We start from the raw sequence: 10,352 nt of genomic DNA, 5'->3' as shown, positions 1-10,352 counted from the left end.
TACACTTGAATGATGCAGGGCACTGATGCCAGGCACTGGGACGCAGCTGGAAACAAGTCAGGCCAGGCTCCCCGCGCTTATGGAGGTTACAGTCTGGACTGAAGAGACATACTGGACAAAAAAGTAAACATCGATCAGGTTTTTTAAGAAATATGTTTTTATTGATTTTAGAGAGAGGGAGATGGAGAGAGAGAGACATCAAATGATGACAGAGAAACATCGATCAGCTGCGCGCCCTCTGCTGGGGATGGAGCCGCATGTGTGCTGCCTGGGAATGGAACAGTTACCTCTGGGTTCATGGGCCCAGCTCCACCGCTGAGCCACACGGGCAGGGCAGCCTCGATCTGTTTTAATTGCCAGGAAGGTAACACGGTGGAGTGCCTACGTCAGGGAAGCCGTCTCCGAGCGGTGACCTTTGAGCTGAAGTTCTAGACGGCTACCCCGGCATGTAGGTTCTGAGCACAGGCCCTAACTGCAGTGTCCACTGTTTGCTATAGCCCCGGTACTTTAAAGCAGCGGTCTCCAAAGGTTTTGCTTCTGTGCCCCATGAAAGAATTTTAAAAATTCATACTCCAGCGTCGATTTTTAAAACTTGACATCTGGAGAGACGCCGAAGGAGCAAAGAACATGGAGAAGACCGGCGGTAGCCGAAAGGAAGGCCTGAAACGCAAACGCGCTTCGGGAGGACCTCAGGAGGCCGCAGTCGTTGAGGATGGGGCGACGGAAAGCGGGGGCCAACCCCCAAAAGCGACTGCCTTTCCCCCAGGCTCCAGCATTTCAGAGATTAAGAACCAACAGCGGCGACACTGAATGTTCACGCGGTGGAGACAGCAGCAGCGGAAGGAAAACTTGGCAGCTAAGAAAAAACTTAGAAAAGAGAGAGGCTCTTGGTGAGAAGGCTCCAGCAAAGCCTCGACCCAAGACCATTGGCCATCAGCGAGTGTATGAAGAGACCACAGCAGACCCTAGCGATGAGGAGGCTGCTGCTGCTGAAGCTACAGATGAATTTGCTTCTTACTTCCACAGACAGACTTCTCCCAAGATTCACATTACATCAGACAGATCTCACGGGAGAACAGCACGACTCTGTGAACAGCTCTCCACAGTTATACCAAACTCACATGTTTCTTACAGAAGAGGACTGGCTCTGAAAAAAATTATTCCACAGTGCACCTCAAGAGATCTCACAGATCTGATCGTTATTAGAAGATCGTAAAACGCCAAATGGATTAATTCTGAGTCACTTGCCAAGTGGACCAACTGCTCATTTTAAAATGAGCAGTGCTTGTGTAAAGAAATGAAGAGAAGAGGCAAGGACTCCACAGAACACACACCTGAAATAATTCTGAATGATTTTACAACACGGCTGGGTCATTCCGTGGGACGGATGTTTGCCTCTCTCTTTCCCCATAATCCTCAGTTTATTGGAAGGCAGGCTGCCACATTCCACAATCAGAGGGATTATATCTTCTTCAGATTTCACAGATACACATTCAAGAGTGAAAAGAGAGTGGGAATTCAGGAACTTGGACCACGTTTTGCCTTAAAATTAGGATCTCTTCAGAAAGGAACCTTTGATTTTTAAACATGGAGAATATGAATGGGTCCATAAGCCTTGGGAAATGGATACAAGTAGAAGAAAATTCCATTTATAAAGTACTGAAGGAACAGTATTGGATTTTGCTGAATGGGCCTATCTTGAATTTGTGACAGAAGAATCTTCAAAATGGCATTTACTGATTTCGTACACCTTCTTTCATGTCTGGACAAACTACCAAGTGCCGTGAATTACTACTCACTGTTTCTGTAGGAAATACAAATAAAAGCCATTTTGGTGAGAGTTTAAAAACAAATAATAAAAATAAAATAAAAGTTGACATCGGAGAACTCTAACCACAACTTTAGATAGTGGTAACTGTTATAGCATCAGGACAAGTGGAATAGGGAAACTGAGACAGATAGTTAAACAGCAGTTTGCAGCCACCTAGTAAATCCTATCTTCCCTAAACCCATTTCTTCTCCTTCCCAGCCAGAGGGTAAATAGCTTAAATCACACTAAGCTGGGAGACAGATAACAGAAATCCAATTAGTGCCTTTAGCTAACCACACCCAAAGACGGACAAATTAAAAATAAATCTCATTTTGGTATGTCAGCGTAAAACTGCTGAAAATTCTATTGAGATCCGCCCCTAAGATTTCCCCTAAAGGCCAGCCTTTAAACCCCCTGAAAACAAAGGACCCAGCTCGCCCCCCCCCCCCAGGGGAGCATACCAGCACCACCTCATTCTCACCTCCTAGGGGACCCCATGAGACTTACAACCAGGGGAGCAATGGGCAGCCGCAGCTCCTCCCGGAGTTACCCCCTGAATCTGTCTCCAAGGTCCCCAAACCTGTCTCCAAGGCCCCCTTCTCTGACCTCTCAGTGAGTCAAAGCAGCCCAGCCTCGGCTCTCCTGTTGCTGCTTCTAAGCACCTTCCTCCTTTCACCAACCTGAGCACATTTTTGCTGCAGCCAGTAAGTTCTTACTTTTCTACGCTTTGTCTCTTGATTGAAATCTTTCCCTCAAGAAGACAGGAACCAAGGTCTCCCCGTGTCCCGTCTCCCCGGTCACAGTAACGGACTATTTTCTGGCACGTTGCTTCTTGTGTAAGTGCTCTGGTGCATTTTTGTCCAAATTGGATAGCTGCAAATTTAGCACATCCAATTGATGGAAAATGTCCACCATGTGTCAAATGAAATAATCCAACTGTTACTTAATTTTTTAATCTAAAAGTTTGCCTTTATTTTTATCTTTTAAATCAATTAAGTGTTAATATGTGTTCCTGTGACACCTTATTTCTAAATTATGGGAGTTGGTGGATGGACAAATCAGCAGACAGACTTGTCCACCAAGATAAAGCAGGTAGTAAGGGCCATCTTCTTATTAAGCTCCCTGTACTTGGTGCTCACGGGAGGCACCCTCAGGAGAAATACGTCCCTGCGGCACCTGGTTCAGCTCCCATTAGTTCGCACCCAGGGCCATGGCGGGGCTGTTGTGCCTTTCCCTGTGGGAGAGGAGATGGGAAGAGAACTGGGTACCTGAGTTTACAGACAAATCCATTGTAGGGAAGATGATATAAAAATTCAGCGCCTGGAAATGGATTCTCCTAATGTGTCCAGGCCCAGAGCCCTTAGAATGCCTCCTACACCCGGAGGGAGAGCCCCGCTTGGCGGGCCCTTCACCTAGAGCGGAACTTGTCGCGTGCCATGGCTCAAAAACTTTCCTAATTGAACGAACGGGAGGGTTCTAGGCAGAGGTAGCAAATGCAAGTCACCTGAGGCAGGAACTAAATTTATTTGAAAACAGGAGGGGAATCGGGCATTGGCAGTGGTGGAGAAATAGGCGAGCGCGACGCCTGTTCCACCCAGACCTTCACCCCGATTGGGAAGGACAAAGGAGAGGGGACCAGACTCACCTCCGGGGCAGGCATTTAATGTCCTTCATTCATCTCGCAACTGAGATTTATTAAGGACCCATTTTGCATCAGCTCCAATGGAAAACAAGGCAAGCAAGGTCCCTGTAGGATCGCACATTCTAGAGGGAACATCCTCTGAGGGCAACACATCAGCTTACTGTGCCCGAGTGCCCTGTGGGAGGCTAAGCTGGACGGCCAGGCCCAGGGTCAGGGTGAAGACGGCTCTCCAAGTGCGTGAGGCTTGAGCCGAGATCTGAATAGTGCTACAGAGACGGCCGGGTAAAGACGGGATGGGCACAGTGTCAGGGTGTGCCTGCCGGGCAGGAGGAGCTGGAAGTGCCAAGGCTGTGGTGGGAGTGGAGAAAAGCCAGCGTGGCTGAGGCCTGATTAGCAGTTAACTGCACAAACCTTTCTCCTTAGTTCCCTCGGGCAGGAAGCGCAGATCGCCGGTGAGCACCCCGACTCCTGACTCGGTTCACCAGGCACCAGAGCGCGCCAGGAGGCAGCCGACCCTGGGCAGCTGCAGATCAGTCGTCAGAAGGCAACCACTGGTTTCAGGAACAAGACAGTCACATCCAGTGAGGTTTGCCGAGTGTCTTTCCTCAGGCTGGCACCCTACTCACCCTTTCTCCACATTCCCATTGCAGAGAAGCCACAGGATTTCCTGGCTTCATTCCTGAAAACCAAATAGTCAAAGTCCCTTCAATTAGGGCCTTACATGACCACAACGCTGTGAAACAGAAACCAGAGCTGAACTGCAGCAAGAAACTTTGGAGTCTGAAGAGTGGGTGGCATCCTAGCTCGGGCTATTTATTATCAGAGTGGCCTTGGGCAGGGCGTTCCACACTTCTAAGCTCATTTCCTGAAGATTCCAGAGAACACGTGTGCACGAATACATGTGTAAATTTATTTATTCTGCAAACAACAGGACGTATTGGTGGTTGGCCAGTGACTGTTCATAGAGAACCCAATGCCCGGCAGACACAGGGCCTTCTGCCTTCGGAAAAGGTGGTCTGGTTCTCCCCACAAGTGCTCCATCAGCTCAAGAGACGCTGGCACACGCTTCTCTGACAGGCGGATTTGCTCCATGTGGCCTTTGCCATTCACAAGGAGGGCGTTTGGAGCTCTGCCTCACGAAGCTGCTGCTGCAGGAGGTGAGAGACTAGCCTTTGCTCGGAATGCTGAACACAGACAAAGCCGTGACCAAGTGGATAAATCCCATTGCATGACCCTCGTCTTTACTGAGCACTCTTGGCTCAGTTCAGCAGGCAGACTACAAATAGAGGATGCATTTGACCTTTGGTGTCAATCAACTCAGGCCCCAAGGGCACCCCTTCTTTCCCCTACTTGTGCATCTGTTCTCTCTGCAGGGTTGGCCCCAGAAGCTGGAATCATGGCTACATGGTAGCATTGGGAAGAGACAATCTACTCTTTGTATGTATTTATTTATAATCTTCACCTGACAATTTCTCCATTGCTTTTTAGAGAGCGTGGAAAGGGGAGAAACATCAATGTGAGAGACACATTGATTGGTTGCCTCCTGCACAAGGCCCAACTGGGGCAGAACTTGCAACTGAAGTACATGCCCTTGGCCGGAATTGAACCTGGGGCCCTTCAGTCCACCAGCTAACACTAACCACTGAGCCAAACTGGCCGGGGTGATAATCTACTCTTTAACCTTCAGGTGGCTAATGCATGGGAAGGGCTCTGGCCCAGCTGGGATGCCATGCCTATCCCCGGTCTAACTGCGGTGGCCAACGGGATGGGTCACTCTGTCCAGGTCAGGTCATCCATTCCCTTGCTCCTGCCAGGCGGTGTCTGCAAGGGCTGCAGCTGACTCGAAGCTCTGAGTTGTGCAGGTATTAGCGCCACAGGCGCAGCACAGGACACAATCCTTGTGCTCTTAGACATGTGGCAATTGATTGAAGAAGTTGGTACTCATTTGAAAAAACCTCAAAACCATCCTTTAACGCCTGGGATGGAATTTCATGGAGAGTGCGTCAGACACTGGGGTAGACAGGTGACACCTGGGCAAGGAGAAAGCCCTGAGCTGGATAACCGGAGGGAGGCCTGGCTATTGAAAGCCCTGGAAGCCATGTGAAGAATGTTGGTGGACTTTATGCCACTGTAGGTTCCTTCTACGTTAGGAGAAACAGCAAGTTGATGACTGCAGTGGGGAGGTGGGGGAAAGTCTCCGCAGCCAAGCGAAGGGGGCTCCACTCCCTCCATCACACCTACCCGGATGGTCCTCAGTGGCCTGCAGAGGGCCGTGCATGAGTATCCCCTGTGTGACTTTCTAATAGGATGCTTCCATCTCTGCTGTGGCTTCACTCACATTATACCAGTTGGCCCGTCAAACTGCAGTGTGTATAAGACTGACAGTGGGAACATGGAAAAAAGCAGGTGCCTGGGCCCACCTGGGTTGGGCAAGGGTCCAGGAATGTGTATTTCTTTGTGCTGTTGTTTTGTTAATTCTCACCCGAGGATATTTTTTTATTGATTTTTAGAAAGAGTGGAAAGGAGAGGGGGAAGGGGAGAGAGAGAGAGAGAGAGAAACATCAGTGTGAGAGAGACACATACCTGCAACCCAGGTGCCTGCCCTTGACCAGGAATAGAACCAGCAACCCTTCGGTGCGCAGGCTGACGCTCTAACCACTGAGCGACACCAGCCAGGGCCAGGAGTGTGTTATTTTTAACAAGCTTGCCCAAGTGATTCTGATGTAGCTGGTGGTGCAACATATGTGGATATGTTGCACAGGATAGTGTCAGAGCAAGGCAGGAGGAAGAGAGATTGCCGCTTGTTTGTTAACGACTGACTTCTGACCGTCTGCAACAGTTTCATTTCATGGGCAAATGAGTTGAGGGGTGGACAAAAAACCAAACCAAACCAAAGAAAACATCACCTGGACTGGACAGGGGATGGGTGGAAGGAAGTGACTGGGAAGGGGAGAGTCAAAAATCAGGGCAACACAGGGGAGGCAAGGGGTGGGGTGGAGGGAAAAAGAGAGAGAGGACATTCGTTCAGAAAGGCCACTTTATTGATGGAGAGAAAATGCAAAGTTCTCCACAGCCCTCCCTCACTCACTTCAGTGGCTTCACTGGGCATCTGAGACCAGCGTGGGCAGCCTGTGGCCAGCTCCACACTGCCCGCTCCACCTCAGGCGGCCACGTAAAAACACGTCACAGCTCGTGAAGATTCACAGACGCACCCCAGATCCCCCCACATGGTGGCTGTGCATTTTTAAAATATTGTACAAAATATGTTAAGTAGGAAAGGTCAGCTGTGCCGTGATATGTGCGGGGCGTCCTTTTAGGATCACTGTCCCTAGAACATGACTTACTTATTGCAGTGAAACCTCTAGAAGGTAGAGCTGTACAAAAAAAAAAAAGTCTAAACAATTTTATTTTAAGAAGAGCAGCAACCGGGACACTGCTTTAGTTCATTTAAATCTTCTTTCTCAAAAATACATTCCTAAATATACAAACTATACAATCTTGTCATTTTAATGCTGGTTTTTTTGTTTTTGTATTTTTTTTTTTTTTAATAATAATAGAACCCAAACTAAAAAATCTTCATCTTCAAACCAACAGGAGCGCTAGAGGACGTGTGACTCGGTACCTTCATATAACACCACATAAATAACGTTAGCCACAGTCTCTGTTCACAGCATGGTCCATGGAACAAAGGAAATACTTTTCTGGTGATTAGACGTCGTCTGCAGAGAGGGTCGGGATATTCATCCGAGGCCGGGTGAAAAATGCCATCTTCTCCCTGTAACAGAGGCCATCCCCTCAGAGCAGGAGTTTCCACCCTTGCTTTACAGATTCACGGGCAGGGTAATTCTTTGCGGCAGCGCTGTCCCGTGCATGGCAGGACGTGTTGCAGCATGCCGGCCTCTGCCCCCTAGACACCACCCTCAGCTCCCTGACATCCCTCCTTCCAGTTGTGACAATCAGAAGTGTCCCCGAATTGCCAAACGCCCCCACGGGGCCCAAATCATTCCTGGTTTAGAACCACTGCTTGAGCGACATTAGCAGGACCCGAGGGACCTTTAGTTTAAATCAGGCGCCTGAGTTTACAAGGGCCTTTGGGCCATGTCTAGTGTTTGTTTTAGATCCCCAGCTGGTTAAAACTGAGATGTCCAAACATGGTTCTACAAATTGCAGTACATTTTAAATGTTTTTTAGCCTCAGCTGGGAGGACATCACAAGTCTAAACGCCAGGCCCTGTGAGGATGGGAGGCCGGACAGCTGGCACTGGAGGCCCTCCCAGGGGACGCCCGGGTGCAGTACAGCCAGAAAGCGCCTCCCCGAGATCCCGGCAGGCGGCAGGCTGAGCCCGGCCGGCAACCGTCGCCCCAGCTTATTAATCACTCAGCCAACCCTCCGCAATTACGGGTGATGGAAACGCCGAGAGGAAAGGCTGGAGCAGGTGGCTCATTCATTAAACCAGAGGATCTAACAGATTAGCTCGAGCCATTGGGGATGAGAAAGACAGCCAGGGGAAGCGGCGCCGAGTCAGGCTGCCGGGGACGGCTTGGCAGGGGCTGAGCATCTGCGACAGGGAGCTGGCGCTCTGCGAGGGAAGGGACCACGGAGCAGGGAGACTGAGCAGGGGGCTGAGGCTGGGCAAGCGGGGTGTGAAAGGGAAAAGTGCGTGGGCTGGCCGGGAACCCACCGCTTACCTGAAAGACTGCACTTCGGGGGGCTCCTTACAGCTCTGGCCTCGGAGCCTGTGCACATCCTTGGCGGCGGCCCGCATCATCTTGTCCGTCTGAAGCTCGCCCTTGTGCTCTGCGCGGTCCATCTGCAGGCAAAGCAAGCGAAGCCGTAAGGTTCTAGAGAGTGCTTTGGGCTCCAGAAATGGGCCGGCGAAGGAGAACTCTCTAGCACAAATGAGTTTATTGTAGTCAAAAGGTCTGCAGGTCACACAACAGGCATCCTCTTTATTCCAAATGATGAGGGAAAGTGGTCCCATCATCTGTGGCAGTGGCCAAGTATTCAGAGCCAAGGAACTAAACACCTGTGTGCACCTGCTGGAGGTCAGGAGGTCAAGCTGTCTGGTGAGATGCTACTTCATCTAGTCCTCAGGGCCACCTAAGGTAGATTTTATAATCACCTCTATTTGACAGCCCAGGAAACTGAGGCTCAGACATGTTAAGAAATTTCTTTAATGTCAAACAACTAAGATGTGGTAAAAACCCAATTCCAAGTGATGCCGTGTGCTCAAGGCCTTAGGTACATTACACTTCTTCCTCTTGATGCAAAACTGTGTAAGTACTTTTGAGAACAAACCACTGAGAGTCCTAAAATATCCATGTACTAGATACTTGACAACATGGCACAGAGACAGAATTTTGGTCAATGAAGCCGTTGTTTAAATGGCTCGTTAGTAGGTCATTATATACAGATAGTCATGGATGTACTATAATTTACTATTTGAAAGGTCTGTTTTTCTCAGTTTGTATTTTCTTAAAGTAGGCCCCATATATACACTTATTTTCTGACCTCTTTTTGCCTCGGCTACTGGGAAGTGCAAAGGTAAATGTAATAGACAACTACAATTAAGTTAAAAAACTTTCTCTAACTTTCTATTTTCCTTTAATGTTCTTATTAAATCCCTGTTTTAAGTATACGGGGCATAAGTAATAAACTAGAAAGAGACATTTCTGGACTTTCTGAATTGCCTGTGAATTAGAAGCTTCCACACTAGTCTTTTTTTTTTTTTTTTAATATATCTTTATTGATTTCAGAGAGAGGAAAGGAGAGAGAGAGAGAAACATCAATGATCAGAGTCATTGATCGGCTGCCTCCTGCACGCCCCCCACTGGAGATCGAGCCTGCAACCCGGGCATGTGCCCTGACCGGGAATCAAACCTCGATCTCCTGGATCCTAGGTCAATGCTCAACCTCTGAGCCACGCTCGGCTGGGCTCCACACTCGTCTTGACCTAAGTCTAGCATGAAGTTCCTACTCTAAGGCATCACCACCTGCATCAAGAGCTGGGACTTTAGCTGATGGCCCTTCCATCAATCCAGGCAGGCACCCTCTTCACGATGCTCTTTGCACTGTCTGGCTGTGTGCAGACAGAACTAGCAAAGGTCTGTCATTCCTGCCATGGGTGGCAATGCGGGAGTGGCAGGTATTATAAAAATGAGTCAAAGATGGCTTCTGTTTATTGGCCCAGTGTTGCTTACTTTTTCATGGTAGTCTGTGACCTGTCAGCTCCAAAGCCCGCTGGTGCCAAATTCAAATTTTTACCCATCCAATTGTTTTAAATGTAGCTCAAACAAGCAGATTTTTAAACCATTTAGAACCTGCCTGCTTTGCATACTCTGTGAAGCTCCACCCATCACCTGCTGGCCTTAGATAAGACACACCCTGGGGCTATCAAGGACCCCAAAGTGCTGCTGCTCTGGAGCTCTCTGACCTAGAGACTCCTCACGATGCTGCTAAGTGTCATCATCTTGATGCACAAGCCCCCTCCTCCAACCTCCCCTTTCCTAGGAGTTCCCTTGCCCTCCTGCCCTCTAGGTGTGGCCCCCTTAAAGTTGTCTCTGGGAGGTCCCCCCAAAACAGCACTACCCTAATAGAACTCACTGCATGCTCCTGCCATTCCCTCAAACTCACTACAGGAGAGCAAAGCAGCAGCAGGCTTGTGTTCCCAGCATCTTACTCCCAAGCCCAGCTGTGGTCTGCTCGGCTCCTCTCTGCTTTGGACACCTGCCCCAAGGGACTGCATGGGCAGCCACCAGGTCGGTCACTGCTCTAGATTCACTGTTAGTGTGCCCCGGCACAAATGAGGTGCATTGGTTTGATGAGGAGCTGCACAAATGAATAAACGTGTGAATAATAAGGGCCTGCACACACATCCACAAGGACATGCAGCAAAAGGGG

At 49.3% G+C, this 10,352-nt stretch overlaps 1 protein-coding gene and 1 pseudogene across 2 annotated transcripts in view; one reads left to right on the top strand and one right to left on the bottom strand.

The window, feature by feature from the left end:
• Positions 1-627: 627 nt before the first annotated feature.
• On the top strand, positions 628-1,655 carry LOC308556399 (ribosome production factor 1 pseudogene; annotated as a pseudogene). The gene has a single exon. The product of its transcript is annotated as a ribosome production factor 1 pseudogene (transcript).
• Positions 1,656-6,471: 4,816 nt separating this feature from the next.
• The window catches only part of WWC1 (WW and C2 domain containing 1), a 113,639-nt gene continuing 109,758 nt past the window's right edge, over positions 6,472-10,352 (bottom strand). Inside the window, exons 22-23 of the mRNA XM_081135344.1 lie at positions 8,141-8,262; positions 6,472-7,227 (exon numbers count right to left, since the gene is read on the bottom strand). Coding sequence (XP_080991470.1) covers positions 7,161-7,227; positions 8,141-8,262 — 189 coding nt within the window. The 3' untranslated portion in view covers positions 6,472-7,160. The remainder of the gene's footprint in view (positions 7,228-8,140; positions 8,263-10,352) is intronic.

The sequence above is a fragment of the Miniopterus schreibersii genome (genome assembly GCF_964146895.1).
Source record: "Miniopterus schreibersii genome assembly, chromosome: 4".
NCBI lineage: Eukaryota > Metazoa > Chordata > Mammalia > Chiroptera > Miniopteridae > Miniopterus > Miniopterus schreibersii.
The sequence above is the reverse complement of the archived record's forward strand: the minus strand, read 5'-3'. Positions and strand labels throughout refer to the sequence as shown.